Source organism: Rhinatrema bivittatum, chromosome 11 (genome assembly GCF_901001135.1).
Source record: "Rhinatrema bivittatum chromosome 11, aRhiBiv1.1, whole genome shotgun sequence".
In the NCBI taxonomy this organism is placed as follows: Eukaryota; Metazoa; Chordata; class Amphibia; order Gymnophiona; family Rhinatrematidae; genus Rhinatrema; species Rhinatrema bivittatum.
Genome location: NC_042625.1, coordinates 48,710,427 through 48,736,315, shown reverse-complemented (window position 1 = coordinate 48,736,315; position 25,889 = coordinate 48,710,427). Strand labels below are relative to the sequence as shown.

At 46.8% G+C, this 25,889-nt stretch overlaps 1 protein-coding gene across 3 annotated transcripts in view; it reads right to left on the bottom strand.

Annotated features, from left to right (window-relative positions):
• Window positions 1–25,889, bottom strand: part of LOC115100518 (protein HIRA) — a 105,546-nt gene that overhangs the window by 36,566 nt on the left and 43,091 nt on the right. For all 3 annotated transcript variants that reach the window (XM_029618993.1, XM_029618994.1, XM_029618995.1), the window contains 9 exons: window positions 20,673–20,786; window positions 19,443–19,513; window positions 18,292–18,397; window positions 17,581–17,793; window positions 16,576–16,661; window positions 9,929–10,123; window positions 9,341–9,511; window positions 8,606–8,810; window positions 7,815–7,919 (listed from right to left, as the gene is read on the bottom strand). In XM_029618993.1, the coding sequence (XP_029474853.1) occupies window positions 7,815–7,919; window positions 8,606–8,810; window positions 9,341–9,511; window positions 9,929–10,123; window positions 16,576–16,661; window positions 17,581–17,793; window positions 18,292–18,397; window positions 19,443–19,513; window positions 20,673–20,786 (1,266 nt within the window). The remainder of the gene's footprint in view (window positions 1–7,814; window positions 7,920–8,605; window positions 8,811–9,340; window positions 9,512–9,928; window positions 10,124–16,575; window positions 16,662–17,580; window positions 17,794–18,291; window positions 18,398–19,442; window positions 19,514–20,672; window positions 20,787–25,889) is intronic.

Here is a 25,889-nt window from a genome sequence, read left to right as displayed (position 1 = left end):
GGATCTTCTTAGTGTTTGGGTAATTGCCAGGTTCTTGTGGCTTGGTTTGGCCTCTGTTGGAAACAGGATGCTGGGCTTGATGGACCCTTGGTCTGACCCAGCATGGCAATTTCTTATGTTCTTATGAAGATAGCTCCACACTGTCGGGCATATTGTATTCATCAGACGCATTTGGGACATCAACTTCCTTATCCATGTGGTCGGGAGGAATACCTTGCCCTGCTTGGTGTCGAACCAGACTCCCAGATATTCCAAAGACTGGGAGGGTTTGAGACTGCTTTTGTCCAGGTTTACGACCCAACAGAGTTTCTGAAGCAAGGAGGTCACTCTCTGTTGGTCACCCGGAGACTCTCTTCCACGGAATTTGCCCGGATCAACCAGTTGTCCAAGTTCGGGTGCACCAATTCCCTCTTTTCTCAACGCTGCTGCTAGGACCTTCATAATCTTGAAAAATGTTCTGGGGGCGGTGGCCAGGCCAAAGCACTGTGCCCAAAACTGATAATGGTGAAGCAGTACTGCAAAGCGTAGGAAACAATGGTCTTGCTGGATTGGAATATGTACGCAGGTCTCGGATAGATCCAGGGAGGTTAAGATCTCTCCTGATCGTATGGCCATTATCACAGAGTGTAGGGTTTCCATGCGGAAATGAAAAACTTGTACATGTCGGTTGACGCTCTTAAGGTCCAGGATGGGGCGAAAGGAACCTTCCTTCTTGGGTACGATGAAATGAATGGAATAACAACCTCTTTTTCCTGAGGTGCAGGTACTGGGATTATAGCCCTCATCCTGAGAAGCCTTAACAAGGGAGTCTCCACTGCCTGCTTCTTGCGCTGGGAGTGGCAACGAGATATCATGAATATGTCCTGAGGAGTGCTGCGAAATTCCAGCGTATATCCTTTGCGTATGACTTCCAGTACCCATTTGTCCGAAGTGATCTTAACCCATCGTTGGTAGAAGAGGGACTGTTGACCCCCTATCTCCTCGTTCTGAGAGTGGGTCTGCAAAACGTCATTGGGGGGTTTGGGACGAACCTGAACCTCGCTTGGGCTGCCGACTCCAAAAGGACTGAGAACTCCCCAAAGACAGAGACCTCTGAAATGTCGAGTTTCTGTAAGGGCGAAAGTGTTGGAAGCCCCTGGATCGACCCCTCATGGGCAAGGGGCGCTATAGCTGTTTTCTCTAATCTTTGGATAGCTGGGGTACTGGAAATTTGCCCCATTTACTGGCCAGCTTTTCCAATTCGCTTCTGAAGATGAGTGATCCTTTAAAGAGCAACTTTGTGAGATTTGCCTTGGAGGTTGCTTCTGCTGACCAAGTCTGCAGCCATTGCTGTCTTCTGGCCACTACCACTGAGGCCACTCCTCTGGCCAAGGTATGGACTAGGTCAGAGTTTGCATCACCTAAAAAGATGGCGGCGGGTTCCATAACTACTCTGGAATTCGCCCCCGAGACATCCACCTCCTGAGAGAGGAGCAGGCATGAAGGAGCTACCAGGGCACAACAAGAAGCAATCTGTAAGCTCACTGTTATTGCGTCAAAGGCCTGTTTAAGGATGGCCTCCATCTGCCTATCTTGAGTATCCTTCAAGGCCACTCCTCCCTCCACTGGCATAGTTGTTCGCTTAGAGACTGCACAGACCAGCACATCCACTTTAGGGAAATGCAAACGTTCTCTTGCTGCCGGATCCAGTGGGTACAGAGCTTCTAACGCTCATCCACCTTTAAAACTTGCTTCTGGGGCATCCCATTCCAGGTCAATCAACTCCTGGATGGCTTTCAGTACTGGAAAGTAGCAAGAGGCTTTCTGTAGGAAAATCAGAATGGGATTCTTCTTTGGTTCCTTCGTCAGAAAGCGCACCAAAAAGGGGATTTAAATCACGGCGAAGAGACCAGAGGCAGACGCGAAGAAGCCGGCTGCCTGCAGTTCCACCAAAGGCTAAGCTTAGTTGTTTCTATCTCTGCTTTTTCTCTCCCCAGGTCCACCGGTACTCCCTGCTCCTCCGTGACCCGGAAGAGCTGATTGCGCCCCCCCCCTCCCCCCTTGGCTGATGATACTGACATCACCGACGTCAGAAAGCGCGCCAAGAAGGGGATTTATATCGCGGCGAAGAGACCAGAGGCACCGCGCACCGAAGGGGTGCAACAAAGGGGCATGCCCTTTTGTGCACCCCTTTGTACACCCGGAGCAGGAAAGTACTGACTGACTGCACAAACAACTCTGGAAAACCAAAACATGGAGGAAACAAGACCTGAAACACACTCAATCCAAATGTGCCTCAACAAAGGTAAATATGGCTACAACTCCATAAAGAAACACAAAGAACACCATACTACAAGAAAGAAGACACCAGAATTTAAATAAAGAACTCAAATCTCATTCAAATTGAAAGAACCAATTGCACAAATATGAATAAACTGTTATTGATTACATTCTTACTAGTCAACGCCCAATCAGTATCTAAGAAATTTCCCATCATCACAGATCTAATCTTCGACACTAAACCTAGTTTCATTGCAATCACAGAATTATGGCTTAAAAAAAAAAATCAGATATGGTACTAAAAAACCATATCGCTCATAAAAATTATGACTTTTTTCAATTCCCAGAATAAATAGATGAGGTGGTGGTTTACTACTAATAATTGAAAAAAATTTTAAATGCAAACTGCTAACAACCACACCTCCAAAAAATCATGAAATTACAATATTCGAAACAAACCAAATACAAATCTGTCTTATCTACTGCCTACCAAGTCTTCTCGAATTAAACATTTCTCCACTAATTGAATTCCTTACAATACACATAAATACATCTAAACCTACCATCATACTAGGTATTTCAACCTGCACATGGATACACAACCATTATCAAATACATGCCTGACACTAAAAGACATAATGAAGGCACTAGGTTTTAAACTAATTATAGACAAACCCACACACAAAGCAGGGCACTCATTAGACCTAATAATTATCAATAACAGCTACCTTGAACACAAACACAAATTGTACACAAATCCCTTGGTCAGATCATTTCCTCATCCAATCTACCATTAAAAACTTAGGACCATTGGAGATACAAAAAAAGGAACCAACTGAATTTAAATACCGCCCTCCTTATAACATTGAAACACTGAAAGATAAATTAGAAGAAACATTAACAAACTTTAACTATGATGACTGCCACACTGCAACAACCGCATGGGCTAATAAGACAAAAAAATTAGCAGATGACATAAATCCCACCAAAACTATACGCATCAAAGAACCGAAGCAAACAAATCCCTGGTACAAATAAAAGATAAAGGAGATTAAGCAAAATCTTAGAAAAAAAAGAAAAAGAATGGAAAAAACATAAAACAGATAACCTAGTTAAATACAGAAAACACCTGGCCTACTACAAGCAAAAAATCTTGGACACAAAAAAACAATATTTCAGCTCAAAAATAGAAACATTTACAAACAACTCAAAAACATTGTTCTCCATTATTAATGACCTCACGAATGATAAAACTAACTCTCCCCAGAACTTACCAGAGAACAAATGCAATGAAATAGCACAGTTCTTTAGTGACAAAATTGTGAAATTAAGAGACAAAATCCCAAAAACAAATAAACAAGAGATTAAAATGTGCTCAAGAGACGTTACACAGTGGACCTCATTCACTGAAATATCCTGTTCAGAAGTAGAAACCATGCTAAAAAAGCTAAACCCAGCACCCCATATAATCGATACAATACCGATCATGGACTTAAAAAAGCTAGCTGACATTACTGCCCCAACTCTAACAAAAATTATAAACCTATTGCTAAAGGAAGGCGCAATCCCTGATACTCTGAAAGGAGCCACAATTAAACCAATCATAAAGAAAAAAAAACATGGATCCCCTAATCCTGAACAACTACAGACCAGTTTCAAATCTACCATTAATTGCCAAATTAATTGAAAAAACGATACAAAAACAACTAGCAGAACATCTAGAAGTAACATCCTATACCCCGCGTAACACAGCTTTCGTAAACATTACAGCACAGAAACCCTACTACTTTCACTGTCTGAAAATATTCTAAGAGGCTTTGATAGTGGAAAACACTACATCCTTATTATGTTAAATCTCTCAGCAGCCTTTGACACAGTGAACCATGCAATACTAATAAAAAGACTAGAAGAAATAGGTTTACATGGCAACACAATAGCCTGGTTCAAATCATATCTAAGCAACAGATTCTTCCAAATACAGATCAAAAACACAATGTTAAAAAAAGTTAGGTTAGAAACAGGAGTAGCTCAAGGATCAGCACTATCTGCAACACTTTTCAATATTTACCTATTACCTTTATGTCATCTACTTGTAGGCCTCGGGATCATACATTACATTTATGCGGATGACATACAACTAATTTTACCAATTGACGACACCATCGAAAAACCATTAAACCTAGCTAACATCTACCTGGACATTATTAAGCAACTTTTAAATCAAATGGAACTAGTCATAAATATTGAAAAAACTGAATTCTTACACTTAGAACAGAAAAATTTGGAACTAATACTAACCCCAATAATACTTAGTAATAATACTTAGTAATAATACTTAGTAATAATAATCACAAAATCGAATTAGCAGAGAAGGTTCGGAACCTTGGCGTAATAATTGACCCAGAACTCAGCCTGAAACAACATGTGTCACTAAAAGTAAAAGAAGGATATGCAAAGCTAATGGTGCTAAGGAAATTAAAACCTTTATTAACACGAGATAATTTTCGAACAATACTGCAGGCTCTAATATTTGCAAGCACAGACTACCGCAACGCCCTATTTTTGGGGCTACCATACACAACCTTAAGACCACCCCAAATACTTCAGAACTCTGCCACTAGAGTACTCACTGGCAGAAGGAAAAGAGATCACATTACCAAAACATAGCTACCCATAGAACCGAAACATGGCTACACATAGAACAAAGAGTACAATATAAATCACTGTGCACAATACATAAACGAATCCATGATGATAAAGCCGAATGGCTTAACACAACTCTGCGCGTACATGTGCCACACAGAAACCTAAGATCGGCTAACAAAGCACTACTAACCGTACCCTCTGTCAAAGCAGCAAGACTGACCCAGGTCAGAGAGCAAGCATTGTCACTAGCTGGTCCCATACTATGGAACACAATGCCGCTGGAGATAAGATTGCAAAGAAACTTCAAATTATTTAAAGGAAGTTTAAAAACCTGGCTATACAAACAAGCTTTTTATAAAGAAAACGGGGATAAAGAAAGTAAGTAAAAGCAGGCAATATAACATCAGCACTCGGCATCAAGTCTCTAGTTGATTTTATTTTAATACACACTCTTAACGTTAGATATAGAACAAGAATGAGTGACATGTAAATTACCAAGGATACATGTTTCAAATGGACAAAACATGAGATTAATTATCAAATAGGATATGTGCCTATTTGTAAACCGTTGCGATGGTATATAACTTAGCGACGGTATAGAAAAGTTTTAATTAAATAAATAAATAAATAAATAAATAGCCTTTATACTGAAATTTTCTGTAACTGGAACCCTGAGGGCACTCTCTATAATTGTATAACTTTTGAAAACATACTACTCATTAGTATTCTGCGCCTTACTGTAAACCGTTGTGATGGTACATAACTTACTGATGGTATAGAAAAGATTTTAAATAAAATAAATAAAAATAAATAGAGTCTGCCCTAGGAACTCCCAAGTATCTTCAGGGTCTGGGAAACCAGGGCCAGCAATTTGTCTCTATGGAAAAACCGTAACATGGTCAGATACGGTTCTAAACCAGGGGGGATTTCCCCATCTTCCAAGGAATCTGGATCTTCTTTTTTGTCCGTGCTGTCCAGGTCCCTGCCAGGGATACCTTTGGTAAGTCGAGGCATGCCTCGAGGTCTGCCGATAAGACTGGGAGAGGGAGGGTTTACTGGCTGAGGTTCCGTCTGGACAGGGGCAAATGAGGTAGTAGACTGCGCCTGTACGAAGGTTTGAAGACCCTGAAAGAATTCCTCCCAAGAGAAAGTAGCCAGGTCCATGCCTAGCCCAGGAGGTACGGAAGTAGGTGCCACTCAATTTCCCTCTCCCATTGATGACCCAGTCCCGGGGTACTTCCGGTTAAGGATGTTCCTGACCCATCCTCTGAATGGGAGGAGCCAGGATTAGCAAAGTCTAGGGAGGCCAACTCTCCCTGGGCTTCCTCACAGTACTGACATAATCAAGAATCCAGGTCAGACTGTGCTGCCCCAATATGACAAGCAGCGCAGAGAGAAAGGCACGTCTGTTTCTTTGCTGGCGGAGCCACTGGCGATGGTAACTGCGTGTTTAGAAGGCTCACACTTAAAAATTTTACGCTCACAGATTTCGGGCACCTATGTGGGCCACAGCAAGGCGCAAGTTCAGCCCGTGTGCCCTGCTTTACTTGTATTCGGTGCGCGCATGTATGCACGCAAAGTTATGCGTGCAGTGCGTGCACAGAGCCGACTCGCACTGTGTATACCGAAGCTCTATGGTGTGCTATACAGACACAAAAACATGTGCAAGATGGCGCTGCTGTGGCCTACCACGCGGTGTGCCGACCAAGCCTAAAGTGGGGCCTGGGCAACTACGGGGCCGCTCAACCCACTCGGAATCCATTCCTGTTCTTACCCTGGATCAGTTCTTCTTATGTTAAGCCCATTTCCCTTTATCCCAACGGGATCGGGAATGATGTCGGTATGGCACGCCGAGCAAGGAGACCAGAAGAAGTCTTGCTGAAACCCCTCCAATGTCTCTGAATCGAGAGGCAATCCTCTTTTTTTTTTGTTTTTTCTTACCTGAACTCAGCACTTACTGGCTGAGTACAGAGACGGTCTCCGGCTGCGGAAGGAGAGGTCTTTGGCTGTCATCGCTGCATTCGGCTTCCTGCACCCGCTGCCTTTCAGCTGCTTCAGCAGCAAAGTCCACACCGGGAACTGGCTACCGGACCAAGGCACACCTCTGAGGGATCTCAGAAATCACCTCTGGAATTCTCAACTGGGGGAGGGACCTTTAGGTATCACCGCAGGAGAGCAGGGCTCAATCTTTTCTCCAATTTAAAAGTAGAATTTCTTCTTCCAAAAGGTACAGCAATCCCCATAGGGAAAGCACATCCACATCTGCTGGAGACGGAGAAATACTGAAGGGCTGAGGTCACTGCAGAGATGTATCTAGGGTGACATCAGCTTTGAAACATGACTCAGTCTCCATCTGCTGGCAGGGGAGCATAAATCTCTTGGTCCTGAGTCCATCTGATTACACACTAGGAAAAGTAATTCCCTGCTTCTGGAGGCCACTGAGGAGCCAGGTACACCAAGGGAAATAAGGGCCCAGAGGGGGTGAGGGAACCAGGACCCCTGGCTATTAATGCCCCCTGCTACTGAGGGCTGAGTTCGGACAGGGGTCACCAAACCCCCGCTCGCCCTCCTCCACCCGAAGGATGGCCCTCGAAGGAACCTAACAACTTTGGGGTTGAATGTTCTTCTTATTCAAATCCTATCTTTTTAGAACTCCTGACTGCAGGTTTGCACCTGTACCATCTGCTGGAGTCACAGAAATACTGAGGGACTGCAGGTGGCACTTTCTGTTATGTAGCAATGTGTGAGAAGTTTTTGTTCTCTGACTCCATCTGCTGGTAGGGATGCATAAATCCACTCAGCTGGACTGATCCAGGGTAAGAACAGGAAAGGCGGATTATAAAATCAAATAAATAAAGATGTGACGGAGTCTGCTGCACAGACCCAATGCTTGGCCAAGGCCTCCTCACCTGTAGTGTGAAGGACTTCTGCAACGTGGGAGTTGGGAGCTTGAGTATTAACATTGGTGTAGACACACATGCACCATCTTTTTCTGCTGTGGAGGTAACCTGGGACTAAGCAGAGCAACAAAAAGCAACATCAGAATCATCAGCAGCAACAGGACCCTGCAGATTCAACCCCCAATCCCTGAACAAAAAATGGATAATTGATTTGTTTTCACTTTAGTATCTATTTTCTTTGTAATACTGATATGTTCTGTAATTTCTAATACTCTATATAAAAAAAAAAAAAAAAAAAAAAAGTTAGTACAAAAAGAAAAAAATGAATGATGCCAAGAATGGACTACAATGAGTCAGTGACATGCAGGGGACAAAAACATCCCCAGTGTGACAGAGTCTGAGCCTCACACAGTGCTACCATCCCTTTTCTCCTTTTGATAAGGATTTCAGGGGGCAACTAGACTAATTCTGCTTCTCTACCTCCCCATCCTTCTGTATGCGGATCTGTTGTCTGAGTTTTCTTATAGCAATCAGGACTACAAGTCCCAGAATGCAAAGAGTCATGGAAGCAGTTCAGCCCAGAGTTCCCCAAGTGTAGTTGGGGCACTGCTGAAACAGTGAACGGTCTATTATTAAGGTCAATAGATAAAGAATAGAAATCAGAAAAGGCTGGGATATTGGATACACAGAGAACCAGCAGAGGAAGAGGAGTAAAAAACCTCAGATGACCATTTAGTTACAAGTGGGCTAGCATGGCGCTGGAAAAGGCAAGGCAGAGACTGCAAGGGCAGCTGGCAAACCTGAACAGTTATGGTGACAGGAACAAGTCTGGTGTCCTTCCGTGGTCTCCCTTTCTTCTTCTTTTCCACGGTTTCTCCTTCCACATCCAGTTTGCGCTTGGACAGGGAGAGCGATTTGATGGCTGGGATCTTCTCCTCACTGTCACTGCTGCTCTCAAGAACATCCTTAGCTTTAGCCTCTTTAGCTGAGTTTTGATCTTTCAATCTATAACAGAGACAAAGCAACCAGTGCAACATTTGGAAGTTTTCAGTGCCAGCAGGACCTTTGGCCGAGTGTCACTGGGATATAATGTAATGTTCTGCTCCTCCTGAGGGTTAAAATTAAATCCACTTGTGGACACCAGGGCTTTTTTCAGCTGTGTTAAGTTATAGGGGGACCCTGTGACCTCTGAAAACCTTTTGCAAGGCTGCTCCCACAGAATATGAAAACTTTCTAATTTCCTGCTTTAGGGTCAAATCTCCCCCCCGCTGCTGCCGTCTTATTTCCTCTGGGCTGCAGAATTTTGGTTGGTACCTCAGAGCTGGCTGCTGTTTGCAAGGTACTATGTGGTGGTGTTTTCCTGAAAATCTCTGGGAGCTGGCTTTGAGGCCTGAGGTGCAGGTGCTGATGGCCTCGTGTACTCAATGCCCAGAGTCACATTCCCTTCTCCCATCCCCATCCCTCTCAGAGGCTGGACGCCTCGGGTCTGGCTCAGTCTACTTTCTCGTGCTTTCTCGACTCCCTGCATCTCTCACCTGTCCATGGCAGCCTGGCTTGTATGGGCAATGCCAGTGGTTCCTGAGGTGGCTTTGGATCGTTCAGTGAAGCGGGAATCAAGTGCTTTCATTGGCTCGATCTTGGCTGGTGTTGCTAAGAGAGAAGAAGCAGCAGCAGCAGCAGGCACGGCGTTGAAGGTAGCATTGACACTGCAGTCCAGGCAAAGAAAGAGACTGGGATTATATCGTGCTCTACTCACCTGCTGTCAACATCCCATCTTTTCTCCATTCAGACCCTGCACAGGTGAGGTGAATTCTTGAGCAGAACTCTACATCTCAGCCTTGTTAATAGCAGTAGAACCAAGAATTAGTCACTTCTAAAATGTTAAACTACTGCTGAAAAGCAGTCACATTTCTTCAATGACAAACGGTACTTTCAGCTTTCCGGTTTCACACTTGTGCCTCCAGCAACACATCATTAGCATCTCCAGCCTCATTAAAAAAAGCCCTAGAATTTGACCCATGAGATTGCCTGTGCAGACACAGAGCATTATGGCTTATTAAACATAAGCTAAAAGATTCCTCTACATTAAATGCAGTTACTGCCCCTCCTCCGTCTGCACTCACCTGTCTCTGTTGGCCATCTCATCTGTTGTTTTCACACTGGCTCCTGTTGGTTCTAGGGATGGTTTGGTAGTGCTTAAAGAATTGGTTGTATTGGATTCCAGAGACAAGAGTTGCTGATTGCTCTGAGAAGACAGTATTGAGCCGGCAAGTGATCCAGATATGGGGATACTATTGAAAAAAGCTGTTGAAAAGTCCCTGAAATAAAGTAGCAGAGTTAAATAAAATAATAAGATCAAAAAGTGGGAATTAGTATCAGTAAAGTTTTGCATGGAAGAGTGGAAATATAAAAATTAAAGGTCAGAATGCAATCTATGAGCATTAGGATCACACACAGCACTTTACAGTCTACAAAATTAAAAATTCTGAGGGTAAAGAAGCCCGAATATTCACAAGGAAAAGAATAGAGAAACCAATATCCTCCCATGACACCCCCCCCCCCCCCCCCCAATATCCTGGATCCTAATGGCACTGGTGAATGCATGCCCATAGTCACAAGCCAGTGCCCTCAATGCACATATGTCCAGTTGTCAAAGACCATACCAGGACTGCACACCTGTGTCACTGTCATGGTCAGTGGCACTAAAGCATGCCTAGCTGTAAACTGGTGGCAAAATTCACATCTGTTCACTACTCATAGACTGACTGCAAGAATTCAGCCAGTATACAATTGCTCCATCCATCAACAAGTTCAAAAGTTCATTCTTTTAAATCCCAAGTTTTTCTTCCCAATCTGTCTTCCAAACTTTTTGCTTTTTTAAAATCTCACTCAGACTGCAGGCCTGCACCTCTACCATCTGCTGGAGACAGAGAAATACTGAGGGACTGCAGGTGGCACATGAGGTTATGTAGCGGTGCCTCATGGTTTTTGTTCTCTGCCTCCATCTGCTGGTATGGATGCAAAATCCGCTTGTCTGGTCTGATCTGGGGTACAAACAGGAAAGGAAAATTGGTTCTTACCTGCTAATTTTCGTTCCTGTAGTACCACGGATCAGTCCAGACTCCTGGGTTGTGCCTTTCTTCCAGCAGATGGAGACAAAGTTTTACTGACACTGCTATATAACCCCACTTGCCACCTGCAGTTCCTCAGTATTTATCTATACCCAAGCCAAACACAACCAAATTGAAAAACATCTCAGCTTCTAAAAAAAAGTTACAAAATACGAAAATACTTTCTGCTATAAAAAAACTAACTGAATGAGTGGACGACTCTCCCCCTCAATAGCCTTGGTGGGTTCTGGACTGATCCATGGTACTATAGGAACGAAAATTAGCAGGTAAGAACCAATTTTCCTTTCCCTGTACGTACCTGGATCAGTCTAGACTCCTGGGATGTACCAAAGCTTCCTAGTCAGGGTGGGACCTGGAGAGACCCACTCGCTGGATACTTTCACTGAAAGATAGGGAGCCCGTATCGCCCACATCCAGACGATAGTGTCTAGCAAAAGTATGTAGAGACTTCCAAGTTGCTGCTCTGCAAATCTCTTGGGGAGAAACTAGTTGAGCTTCTGCCCACGAGGCCACCTGAGAACGTGTAGAATGAGCACATAACTCCTCCAGAACCGGCTGACCTCAAAGAATGTAGGTGAAACCAATAGCCTCCCCTTAAGCCAACAAGCAATAGTAGCCTTAGAAGCCTGAAAACCCCTCTTCGAGCCGCTCCACAGAACAAAGAGGTGGATCTGACCTCCTAAAATTATTTCTTACCTTGAAGTAAATCAATAAAGCTCTTCTGACATTTAACAACCTAAGCTCCCTCACATGAGGAGCAGACACATCCAGCCTAGGAAAAGCTGGAAGCTCCAGTCTAATTCACGTGGAAGGCGGAGACCACTTTTGGCGAAAAAGAAGGTACAGTTCTCAAAGATACTTCTGAGTGTGAAATCTGAAGGAATGGATCCCGGCATGACAGCGCCTGCAATTCAGAAATCATTCTAACAGAACATATGGCCATCAGAAACACCACCTTTAGAGTCAAGTCCTTCAAAGTCGCTCTCCGGAGCGGTTCAAACACAGCCTCACGTAAACCCAAGGACAAGATTAGGATTCCAGGAAAAACAAACTCTTCAAAGTGGGGGATGCAAATTCTTCGCCCTTCGAAGAAAGCGAAGGACATCCGGATGTGCAGAAACAAATGCGCCATCAACTTTGCCACAAAGACAACCTAGAGCTGCTATTTGCACTTTAAGAGAGCCAAGAGACAAGCCTTTGGTGAACCATTCCTGTAGGAAGGACAAAATGTCAGATGGACGACCTGAGAGGGTGAACTTCGTTGGCGGTACACCAAGCCTTGAAAACCTTTCAGACCCGCACATAAGAAAGATTAATAGACTTTCTTCTGGCTTGCAACAATATAGTAATAACCACCTCTAGATAACCCCTACGTCTTAACCGTCGCCTCTCAAAAGCTAGACAAAAGCGAGCAGCCTGGTCAGAAAATATGGGTCCCTGCCAGAGAAGACCCTCCAGCTGACCCAATCGAATCAGTCCGTCTAAGGCCAAACTGATCAGATCCGCAAATCACGGACGGTGCGACCAGTCCGGTGCCACCAAGACCATTTCTCCCTGATACTTTTCTATGCAAAGCAATACTTTTCCTACGAGCAGCCAGGGAGGAAAGACAGAGTAGCACTCCTCTCAGCCAAGGAAGTACCAGGGCATCGACCCCTTTGGCCTCGCCTCAGACTGAAAAACCGAGGTGCTCTGGCATTTCAACGAGATGCCATCAGGTCTACATGGGGAGTGCCCCACCGCTTGCGAATGAGTTGCATTTCTGACTCAGACAACTCCCATTCGCCCAGATCTAATACTGTCAGACTCAAGAAATCTGCTTGAACATTTTCGACCCTGGCAATGTGGGACGCCCCCATGTGCTCCAGGTGTTGCTCTGCCCAATGAATCAATTCCTGTAGTCTCCTGGGCTACTCCTTGACTCTTGGTTCTGCCCTGATGATTGATATAATCCACAGTTGTCGCATTGTCGGAGAGAACTCTCACCGACCGGCCTCTCACCAACGGGAGAAATTCCTGCAAGGCTAAGCAGACCGCTCTGGTCTCCAGTTGGTTGATAGACCAAACAGACACTTTCCTGGACCAGAAAACCTGAGCTGACTAATGCTGACATACTACTCCCCAACCAGACAGATTGGCAATGGTTGTAACTACCATCCAATCCGGGACCTCCAGGTCCACACCCCGGACCAGGTTGGAAGTTAGGAGCCACCAAGAAAGACTCTCCCGAGCGACGCCCTTGAGTGGCAGCAGTAGTTGAAACTCCTCCGATACTGGGCTCCACTGAGATAAAAGCGCTTTCTGCAATGGTCTCATGTGAGCAAAGGCGCATGGCACTAATTCTAGAATAGAGGCCATCGAGCCCAGGACTTGAAAATACCTTGGGCACATGTAACTGCAACAACTGCCAAATATACCCCTGCAGCTTCAAAACACGCTCCTCTGAGAGGTACACCTTGCTGACTAGACTGTCGAACCAAGCCCCCAGATACTCCAGGGACTGCGATGGTGAGAGACATATCTTTGCTACATTTATGACCCAACCGAGTAGTTCGAGAACCCTTTGAACTGACTGGCGACAAAGGACCTCCGTCTTCACCCTGATAAGCCAGTTGTCCAGATACAGATGCACCAGAAACCCCTACTTCCGGAGTGCCACCACCACTACCACCTTGGTGAAGGTGCATGTTGCCATGGCCAACCCGAAAGGAAGGACCTGAAACAGAATATGCTGTCCGAGAATCATAAATGGGAATGTGCAGCTAGGTCTCCTTCAAATCCAGGGAGGCTAGAAATTCCCCTTTGAGAACTGCCACCACCATGACCTCAGGGTTTCCATTCTGAAGTGCGGGACTTTGAGCACAGCATTAATCTTCTTCAGATCTAAAATCAGGCGAGAAGTCCCCTCCTTCTTTGAGACCACAAAATAAATGGAATACTGCCCCCTGTGAAGCTCCTCGTGGGGAACTGGAATCACCACCCCCAGGAGCCATAGACAGTTTAACATATCTTGGACTGCTACTCGTTTCTCCAATGAGCTGCACAGGGAGATTAAGAATGGATCGCGGACGGGACAAGCAAATTCTAACATGTAACCATCCCTAACCACACTGAGAACCTACTGATACTGAGTGATACTGGTCCACTCCTCGTAAAGCATCACCAGGCGACCTCCTATAGTGGGAATGATGGAGGGGACCAGCCTCAGCTCATTGTGGGGATTTAACACTGGAAGTACCCCCGCGGCGGCGCCACGGAGAGGTCTTCAAATCCCTCGAAAGGAATGGCTTCCAGATTGCCCCCAAAAGGACTGCTTTTGGGGCCCAGATACAGCTCTTGATGGCCGAGACCTTCCATCCAGCCGAAAACGCAAACGTGACTGAAAAAAAATATTGCTTGGTCTTAGGCTTGTCCTTCGGTAACCTAGGACTTTGTTGTCCCCAAGAGACTGCATCAATTGCTCTAGATCTTCACCAAATAAAAGACTACCTTTAAAGGGTAACTAGCCCAACTTTGCCTTGGATGAAACATTTGCTGTCCAATTTCACAGCAAGAACAATCTTCTGGAGGAAACCACAGATGCCATAATGCGAGAAGAGGTAAGAACCAAATCATATAGAGCATCTGCTCCATAAGCCTCTGCCGCCTCAATTCTCTCAGTCCTGTCTGCTCCTTGCATTTGGTGGGGAGGTTTTCTTGGGACTGTTGTACCCATCAGAGACACGCTCTTTCCATAAAACTAGTACAAATAGCCACACGTAAGCCTAGGGCCAAGACCTCTAAATCCTTTTGAGGTGGACCTCTAACTTATGATCTTGAACATCCTTCAATGCCGCAGAACCTACCACTGGGATAGTTGTTCTTTTCATAACAGCCGATACAGCTGCATCAACCTTATGAAGCACAAACAGTTCAAACGCCTGTTCGGGTTATGGATAAAGCTGCGCATTGGCCCTTCCCACCTTCAAACTAGAATCGGGAGAGGCCCATTCTGCTTCCGCCACTGATTTATGACATGGAAAAGCCGTGGGGGGAATCCCGCATTCCATCAATGACCGGATCCACACTATCCAAATCAGAGTCCACTTGCGGGATTTTAACCCCAAGTACCTGAAAGGACAGTGGTAGCAAGGCATTGAGCTCTTCCCTCTGAAAAAGGCACACCACCTTTGGGTCATCACCCCCGGGCAGTGGGACCACAGTCGCGTCGCCTGGATCCAGGTCTCCAGAGACTGGATTTGCCAGGTCCGCCAGAACCCACGGCACCTGAAACTCCTCCAGATACCATAGGAGCCTTGACAGAGTCATCCGAGTCACCCCCACCTTGGCTAGCAGCCGAGGGGGAACCCAATGAGCCCTGCCCTAGAGTGACCCTATGCAGACTAGTTCAAATCTGTTTTGGGCCAAGAAGGCACCCGCCCCCCCGTAGGCTGGGCTAGTAAAAAACATGGGCCCCCCGGCTGTAGAAGCTGCCTGCTGCTTGGCTAGAAAAACCTCGTGCAGCAGCAGCAGCACAAAGTCAGCAGAAAAAGGTTGAACAGTTCCAGCCTTCTCAGGCAAGGAACTAGGCAGCGGCAAAATAGTATCCTCGACGTTACCAGTCACCCTGATCGCAGGCGAAGACAGAACGGGCTGGTAACAAATGAGGAAGTGCTTCCCCCTCCCGTTCCGACAGCACGGGAATGGCCGAATGCAAATCCAAGATGGCTGTCGTTCCCTCGCTGATCGGGAATGAATCAGCACCCCGGTCAGCAACGCGATGCGATGCTGGAGAGGTAGCAGAGGAACCCTGATGCTGCTTCGCGGCAGGCAGCTGGTTGGAGGGGCCCTCCTCCCCTCGGAGCATGTGGCACAAAGGCCGAGTCGGCTGAGCCGCAAACGAGTTGTGCCGCATGCGTGGCAGGCTGACCCCCTGCCCAATAGTGCACGCTACCAGGACAAACAGGAAAGAAAGCTGGGCAGAAACAAAAACGAACAAACCTACCACACTGCTAAGAGAGAAGGGAAGGTTGTCATTCAGCCAAGATAAAACTGCTGACTTTCTTTTGTTTTTGTAAAAAACTTTTAATAAAGGAGTCCCCTAAAACTGAGACAGATCCTACCACATAAAAAAATATAGGCTGTCTCAGACAAAAAAAGGGTACCTAAGCCTACCAAGCAGCCTCGTGAAGGGGAGGGATCTGGACCACCAGATTTACACCCCATGGGTGCACGGGTGAGGCCCACACAAGGGTCGCCAACCCCCGGGCCCACCTGCCTCAACCGGACAGGGAGAATCCTTCAGGACCCAGAAAATTAAACCCCCGGGAGGAAGGCTCAAAAAAGGAAAATACAAATAAAAATTGTCTCAGTTGCAGAACTGCACCCATCTGCCATCTGCTAGAGACAGAGAAATACTGAGGAACTGCAGGTGGCACGTGGAGTTAAGTAGCAGTGTCAGTAAAACTCTCTCTGTCTCCATCTGCTGGAAGGGAGGCACAACCTAGAAGTCTGGACTGATCAGGGTATGTACAAGGATTATGCAGTTAATTGTTAGGCATGCACAGGAGCCCTTTCAAGTACTACTAGTCTTATCAAATGAGAAATGTCAATGTTTCAAAATGCAGCAAAAAAAAAAAAAAAAGAATTAAAGCTGCTACCCTGTGTCCAGCTGAGCAATGCAGAGAGGGGTGATCCTCCTCCGGCCGTCGGCTGTCCGTGTCTCAACCTGCTTCTTCAGAAGATTCTGTAACAGTAAAAGCTCCATCACAAAGATAGAAAATAAAATGTCTGCTCAGCTGGCCTAGCGATTCTCTCTCTGTGCTCTTAAGTAGAGAGACCAAGGTTCAGCTTCCACCCCAGGTGCCTGCTCATTGAGCAGGTTGGCTGTGCTGCTTCAGTAGCACTCCCAGCCCCCGAAAGGCTGTTTCAGTAACACTTTCCATTAGTTGAGAAGGCGGCTGAAGCAGTTCTAGGGGGCTGCATCCAATACCCATCCCACTGAGAAATATGTGTATAAGAATAGAAAATCCTACAGTGTGTACGAGCGCTGCTTGGTGAGAGCTGGAGAGATTACATGCCACCTCTGCACTAGTTTCAGTCTTTTGCTGGAAAAGAAAAGTGTGCAGATGCCCAATGCTACCACAGCCATCCCCCAATCCACCCTGGACGTAATCCCTTTCCAAATCTTAGCACCTGCAGTCATTTGCCAGAACCATCAAGTCAATGTTTTAAGCAGGACAAAAAGACAAACTTTTCACACAGCACCCAGGAGGAAGGGCTCCCCAGTCATCACGTTAACAGCAACTCCTGTGAGTGGGACTCAGGGTGCGAGACACAGCACGCCCATGACCACCTACAGAAAACCAGCACACTGACAGTTGAGAGTTACAGGAAGCTGGGGCCTAATTAAGGAAAAAAAGAAAAAACCATGGCCACAAACGAAGGCCCAGGGAGCCTCAGCTTCAGGTAGCGAGTGGCTGGTGCAGGTTCTGCTGGGTAGAATGATGGGCACACTAAAGGAATCCCTGAAAAGCAATGCCGGCGCCACTTGGCATCATTTGGTGCCCATGTGGCCATCACGCTTTATACGAAGTTAGTGGATCTCTAAACTGACCCCCATGCAGCCGCCGATCCTCTGGTAGTCCGTTCCCTGGTGTACGCACCTTCCGAATGTCCTCCAGGCTCTCTCCATTCACCATGCTCGTCACTTTAGGTGCGGCTGCATCCCGCAGTGCTGCGGCCTTCGCTTCTCGCTGCTGCTGCTTTTGACGCTGCTGGTACTTGAGCATTTGCGGGTTCTCGATGATGGTGGTGGAGAGCTGCGACTCGGCCGTGATTGCCAGGCTCTTGCCGTAGGTCGACTGGTGGATGTTATTCTGCAAGGAGCACATTTCAAAAATGTTACTGGCATGAGAGGCTCTTACGGGGAGACTTCATGCTCAAAAAAAGTCATTTACCTGGTGAAAGGGAAGTAGCCATTTCCAGCACCGACCGGCTAACTTTAGCTGGGGAAATCAGGCCCCAATCTAGCTGGTCCAATTGTGAGCAGCTAGGTTTAGGGGAATTTCCAGTGGAAAACCTAGCCAGTTAGGTTCAGCTGTGCACAAGTTTATCCACATACATTTCCCCAGTTATCTTTTGGCCACTGAGCTGCTTGATCACAATTGACCACTCGCATTTACCAAGGGAGAGGGAACAGTTTAGTACTTGGCAGAAACTACAGATCCAGATAAAATGAGGGGGATTTTCCCATCTTATGGCCAGAGAAAACATGCCAATATAAATCCTAAAACAGCATAGTCATCGGAGCATGGGCAAAGTCCAGTTTTAAAGCTTGCCGGGGCAGCTGCTTTAATCGTCAAGTCCAGGGTTACCTTCTCCTCTTCACTCAGTGGGTCTCCAAGCTCATCCTGAGAGAAGTCCAAATAAGCCACTGATCCATCCATGGAACAGACCAGAATACCCAATCCATTCAAGGTCCTGTGAAACAGCAAAACAAAGATCTTTGTACACATTCAAGAGCTTTCTAAAGCAAACTAAAAATCCTCTTCTAAAGACTTGCTATTTCAGAAGCATACTATAAATTTCTTTATGCTATTACCATCTGTAGTCCTAATGGGAGTTCCTGCCAAGGAGCTTAGGAGAAAGTCTCAAGGGTCTGCAGAACTGATTCACTACTCTACCTCTCTGCTCAGCTTGTAGACAAAGACTATGAAAGGCACCAACCACACAGGATGCTGAGGACTGTACCACTCCTTGGTTCAGCAATGGGATCTCTGTGAAGGATCAGTTATCAAAAGCAGAAAGGAACATGATTCTGCCCTAATCTGCTTTACAATGTGATTCTCTGAGCAAAGGAAAATGGAAAACCTTAGGTGTGTTATTTTGATACAGGCAGTCACTTTAAAAGGGTCTGGAAACCCTCTCCAACAAACTGCAGCCACCCCATCCCAGTAACCAGTGACTCAGCGTGGCCATCCTATTCCGGCAACCAGAGACTGGACCTTTCCCAGGGACCCAAAACACAGCATGGCCACCCCATCCCAGTGACTACAGATAGTGTGGCCACACATTTTAGTGATTAGAGGAAAAGTGTAGCCAACCCATCCCACTGGCAAGTGGAGCCACCCTATCCTACCGACCTGAGGAAGTACTAAAATGTTGGCAAAACAGAAATAGACTACAAGAGATTTGGACTTAAAAAGTAATAGGGGAGAGAGCAGGTAGCCCATTAGTCAGAATAATGACCAAATGGGTGCAAATCATGCTTCTGCCACCAATACTCATTACAACCTTACAGATGCCCACAGAGATTGTAAACATTTTGGGGCAGGGATTCATTGCAACTCTATGTATCCGGTTTTAAAGTGCCCTAGGTTAGAGTACATATACATGGCAAAATAATAATCATTTCAAGATTATTATTCAAGGCAGCCTACTTCTAATAAACCAATTCTACACCCCAAATGTATCTCTGTCATACTGCAGAAAAAGGCATTTGTGACTTCTAGAAAAGCCTTCTTACCAGGAGATGTCCATGATGGATTTGTCAAATAGTTCATGGATAACAACAAGGGGCCTTTTCAAGCATGTCAGCTGAAAAGGAAAGTTACAATGAGCAGACAATAAAATGGTCAAATAAACTTTAGAAATGTGGCACTTGGCCACTCCCACAAAACTGATTCTGCACGGGCCGATACAGAATCACGGGCCGCCGGAGCGCACTGTTAGCCGGCATTTGGACATGCGTTTTGGACGCGCTAGCTTTACCCCTTATTCAGTAAGGGGTAATAGCGCGTCCAAAACGCGCGTCCAACCCCCCCGAACCTAATAGCGCCCGCAACATGCAAATGCATGTTGATGGCCCTATTAGGTATTCCCGCGCGATTCAGAAAGCAAATTGTGCAGCCAAGCCACACATTTTGCTTTCAGAAATTAGCGCCCACCCAAAGATAGGCGCTAATTTCTCCAGGCACCAGGAAAGTGCACAGAAAAGCAGTAAAAACTGCTTTTCTGTGCACCCTCCGACTTAATATCATGGCGATATTAAGTCGGAGGTCCCGAAAGTTTAAAAAAGTAAAAAATTAAAAAAAAAAAAAAAAAAAGAAAATTTAGCCCGCGGCTGTCAGGTCGAAAACTGGATGCTCAATTTTGCCGGCGTCCGGTTTCCGAGCCTGTGGCTGTCAGCGGGCTCAAGAACCGACGCCGGCAAAATTGAGCGTCGGCTGTCAAACCCGCTGACAGCCGCCGCTTCCGTCAAAAAAGAGGCGCTAGGGACGTGCTAGTGTCCCTAGCGCCTCTTTTTACCGCCGGGCCTAATTTAAATAAATTAAGATACTGTATAGCGCGCACAGGAGAGTGGCCTGTGTGCGCGCCGGAGAGCGGGCGTTTGCCCGCTCTCCCGCGTTTTTACTGTATCGGCCTGAGAGTTTGCTGCATATCCCAGCAAATAAATCCTGCCACTGACCGAAGTTCTACACTTGCTCAGTTTTTGGATAAACTTTGCATGGCGACAGCAGGCGTTTGCCCAGGGTTCTCTAGCACTCTTGTTGTATATGTAAGGTAGCTGCCCAGTGCTGCGGGACATGACCTTATGTTTGGCACACGTTTGCTGACGACAAAGCCTTTTATAGCTTAATTGAATGAATTTTCCCCAAAGTCATCCTTTTTTCAGCAAATCCAAGGTATCAATGACAATCAAAGCTGGCATTCAGTGCTGTCTGCTCTGCCTGTAGGGTGGGAAAGGGTGGCTCACCCAGACGGAGAGGGAACGGTCTTTGCTTCCCACCGCACAGCAGCAGTAAGGGCAACTGGGTTTTGGGGCGCTCCCATTCTTTTGCTTCTTTTTGAAGATTTTTGGATTGAATTTCTACAAAAAAAACAAAACAAAAACAGAAAAAAATGTCTTTTAGATTTGTTTTTTTTCCTGCTGAAAAATAAGGCCTTTATATCTCACTGCAGACAATGACACAATGGATTTGGCCAGTTCACCTTAAAACGTCCAGTCCTTTAAGAAGTGACGTGGGTTTATACACAGACAATTGGCTCACCCCATTTCGGAATACTTGGTACCGGGAACCCTTGTAACTACTGTAATGCCGATATTGCACCTGGATTATTACAACAATAAGACAGTGCAAAGTCCCCTGTGGTCACTTATGAAGCACGTGCAGGATCTCTGACCTGATCTTAGCCTACATTTGGAATTCTCAAATGTGCAAATACAAAATCCTGTGGGAATGCTGCAGTCTCTCCATTTCTAAAGAGAACATGCTGATTTCCTAGCGTGTAGCCAGATGGACTCAGGCTAGCTTCTCTGCTAGCAGATGGAGACAGAGTCAGGTTTCAAAGCTAACGTCACCCTAGATATACTCCTGCAGTGACCTCAGCCCTTCAGTATTTCTCCGTCTCCTAGCAGATGTGTATTGTGCATTCCCTATCGGGAACACAGTACTATTTAGGAGAGGAAATTTTACCTTTAAATTGGAGAAAGACTGAGCCCCACTCTCCTGCGGTGATACCTAATGGTCCCTGCCCCAGTTTGAGAATTCCTGATTTCCAAGATCCCTCAGAGGTGTGCCTTAGTCCGGTAGCCAGCTCCCAGCGTGGACTTTGCTGCTGAAGCAGCTGAAAGGCAGTGGGTGCAGGAAGCAGAGCGCGGCGGTGATGGCCTATGCCCTCTACCCCGAAGCCAGAGACCATCTCTGTACTCAGCCGGTAAGTGCCGAGCCCAGGTAAGTAAAGAAGAACTCCTCCGAATCAGAGCCGTGGAGGGGCTTCGGTAAGTCTTTCCTCCGGTCTCCTTGCTTGGTATTTTAAGCTTGATTCGTTGTAAAGTACAAGAAGCAAAATCTCTTTTTTTTTTTTTTTTAAAGGGATATAGTCCCAACCCTAAAATCAGAGCAAGACTGTAGAATTTGCAACACCTCCATCTGCTGGAGACAGAGAAATACTGAAGGGATGCAGGTGGCACACCGGGTTAAGAGAGGGTGCCCTTCAAGTTTTCCTCTGTCTCCATCTGATGGATGGAAGGCATAACCCACAGTCTGGACTAATCCAGCTATGTACAGGGAAAGGGGGTTTCCGAGTGGGTTGAACGGCCCCCAGATGGGCTAGACCCCGCTTCAGACTTGGCGGGCACTCCACATGGCAGGCCGTGGCGGCACCATCTTGCGTGCAGTTTGGTGCTGCGCCATTTTTCCCCATTGACCATCAGTACGTGTGGTGCGGGCCAGCCTTGAGTGCCTAGCGCGCACATAAGTGCACACACACCTGTGCACATGAGTACACGCATACATTCGCGCACAACTGGACGTTTATACTTACATGCGTCGAGGCGGATTTGTGCGCTCTCAAGCTGAGGCGCTAACTGGCTACAATCTACAGTTAACTATGGCTCCAGCACAAAGAAGTACAAGTGACACTCCCTTTATGCTGCCTGCCATATTAGGGCTGCACAGTCTGACCTAGAATCCTTCCTGTGTGTCAGTACTGCGAGGAAGCCCAGGGAGGGCTGGACTCTCAGAACTTCTCCAAGCCCGACCCCTCCCAGTCGGAGGACGGGTCAGCCACAACCTTATCTAGTAGCACCCCGGATCGGAGCAATCCCAGGGCTGCATCCTCCCCGGGAGAGGGCAGTTCAGCAGCCCCTACCCCTTTTCCTCCTGGGCTAGGTATGGACCCGGCGACCTTTTACCCAGCGACCTTTTCTTGGGTGGAATTCTTTCAGAGCCTTCAAGCCTTTGGTTCAGGTGCAGTCAGCTGCTGCCCTGCCCAGTCTGAGCCCCAGCTGGGAAGGCCTCGTTCTCCCAGCCCTATCAGCATGCCTTGGGACATGCCTTGCCTCACCAAAGGTATCCCTGATAGGGACCCAGATACCACGGACGACGATGGGGATGCAGACTCATTGGAGTACGGGGAAATACCCTCCAGCCTGAAGCCATACCGGACCATGCTATGGTTTTTCCACAGAGATGAATTGCCAGGCCTGGTCTCCCAGACCTTGAAGATTCTGGAAGTTCCTAGCATGGAGCCTATGTCGGAATCAAAGAAGAATCCCATCCAGGTGTCTTTACGGAAAGCCTCTTGCTACTTCCCGATGCTAGAAGCCATCCAGGAGTTGATTGACCTGGAGTGGGATACCCCGGAAGCCAGTTTTAAAGAAGGTCGGGCCTTGGAGGCCTTGTACCCTCTGGACCTGGAGGCCAAAGAATGCCTGCGTTTCCCGAAAGTGGAAGCCCTGGCCTGTGCCATCTCGAAGCGAACAACTATCCCAGTAGAGGGAGGAGCGGCCTTGAAGGATGCAAACGAGAGGCGGTTGGAGTCCATCCTTAAGCAAGCCTTTGACGCGACAGCAATGACACTGCAAAGCCCTGGTGGCTCGTTCATATCTGCTTCTCTCGAGAAAGGTAGCTAGCTCAGGGGTGCATCCCAGAGAGGCGATGGCGCCCACCGCGGCCTTCCTTGTGGATGCAAGCTCTGACCTACTGTGTACCTCAACCAGAGGAGTAGCCTCAGTGGCAGCTGCCAGAAAACAGCTATGGCTGCGAAACTGGTCAGCAGACGTGACCTCTAAGGCAAACCTCACAAAGATGCCCTTTAGGGATCCCTTCTATTCGGAGGCGAATTGAAAAAGCTAGCCAGTAAGTGGGGTGAATCTCCAGTGCCTCGGCTACCGGAAGATAAGAAAAGGAGATCACAGCACCCCTCGCCCATGAGGGGGTCGGGCCAGGGGCTCCCAGCACTTCTGGCCCTACAGAAACTCATCATTTCAGACATCTCGGCTCTTGGGAAGGTCTCCACCTTTTCAGAGCCAACAACCAAAAAAAGGAACTGGTTCCAGCTCAGGTTCAAACTGAACTTCTCAATGAAGTTTGGTCGACCCATCCACAGGACAAGGAGATAGGGGGCAGACTATCCCTCTTCTATCAAAGGTGGGTCGAGATCACGACGGACAAATGGGTACTGGACATCATATGAGAAGGATAAGCTCTAGAATTTAGCAGCATTCCTCGGGACATGTTCATTATATCACCTTGCCACTCCCAGCACAAAAAACCGGCAGTGGAATCCACATTGATAAGGCTCCTCAGTTTGAGGGCTATGACCCCGGTACCTACACCCCAGGAAAATCTATTTCATCGTACCCAAGGAGGGTTCATGTCGCCCCATCTTGGATCTCAAGAGTGTCAATAATCGTCTGCTGGTAATTCACTTCTTCATGGAAACTCTTCACTCCGTAATAATGGGAGTACAACCAGGAGGGTTCTTAACATCCCTGGACATCTCGGAGGCCTACCTTCATATCCCAATCCATCAAGTCCACCAGTGTTTCCTACGCTTTGCAGTACTGGGCCGCCATTATCAGTTCCAAGCATTGCCCTTCAGCCTGACAACCGCCCCCAGAACATTCTCCAAAATTATGGTAGTCGTAGTGGTGGTACTGAAGAAAGAAGGGTTCCCTGTACGTACCCGGATCAGTCCAGACCATGGGTTAAGCCCCCGTTCCAGCAGGTGGAGACAGTTAAGAATTCTGAGGCTGCCCATATAAGGACAGAACCTACCCCGGAACCCTCAGTATTCAACTGTCTCCAGCAGCTGGAACATCTCACTCTCTCGGTTCCCTGTTTAGCTTGCCCTCTCTGTCTCCTCTTTTCTTTGGGGCAAGCTCACGCAAGTACCTTTTTTGTCTACTTCATATTAATAAAAAAAAAAAAAAATTTGTTTTGAGAACTTTTCTCACTGACTGTGTTTAGGGCAGACACTTCTGTCTCCCTTGCTCTTGGGGTTCCTAGGGGGGCTTTGCCCCTTGATTATTATCAGCCTAGGTTCCCTTCCCGGTGACCTGTGTGGGTGATACTGGTGGTGCCAGTCCCTCTCCCCACTGCTGCCGTAAATACTTGCTTGATCCAAACAGTGTTAGAAACTAAGACAGAAAAGTCCCCAAAAGGGACAAAGAAGAAGACAAACAGGGAGCCACAGGGTGAGCTGTTCCATCTGCTGGAGACAGACAAATACTGAAGGGCTACAGGGTAGGCTCTTTCCTCATATAGGATACCCTTTCAGTTTTGGTCTGTCTCCATCTGCTGGACAGGAGGCTCAACCCATGGTCTGGACTGATCCAGGTACGTACAGGGAACAGTCCATTTCCTTACCGTCCCTAGATAGATAAGTGGGGTAAGAGGCAGTAATCTTCAAATGTCAGTAGGCTGTTAGTATGGTATCTAGAGCATACAGAACCGGTACGCAAGACGGACCGCTTGTTTGTTCTTCACAGTGGAAGGAAACAAGGCAAAGCAGCTTTGCAAGCTACCATATAACTCACTGGATCAAAGAAGTGATCATGGAAGCTTATGTAGAGGCAGGGAAGCTTTTACCCCTTCAGGTTAAAGCTCATTCCACTAGGGTCCAGGCAGCATCCTGGGCAGAAGCTAAGCTACTGTCTCCCGTCAACATCTGCCGAGCAGCGACGGTCTTCCTTGCACACCTTCTCCAAGTTCTATTGCCTGGATGTCCAAGCCAGAGAAGATGCAGCCTTTGCGAGGGCAGTGCTAACCAGACCACGAGCAGCCTCCTGCCCCTTTTGGGAGTAGCTTTTGTACATCCCATTGGTCCTGAGTCCATCTGGCTACACGCTAGGAAATGGAGAAATTACATACCTGATAATTTTGTTTTCCTTAATGCAGACAGATGGACTTAGCATCCCGCCCATGGCTGCCCATGAACAGTGCCAAGGAATCGCACATGAATCTCAATCCCAAAGAGATCTCGGGTAAGCCATCACCCTATCCCTAGATCTGGGCATCTATAATATTGCTGGGATTCAGCACTTATGTTTGGTTGAGTACAGTTACAGTCATCAGTTTTAATCAAGTTTTTAATCAAGTTCTTAATCAAGTTATTAAATTGTATTCAAGTTTTTCTATAGTAAGTCCACAATGGCTTTTGAAGAGAATACTGAACGGATGAAGTC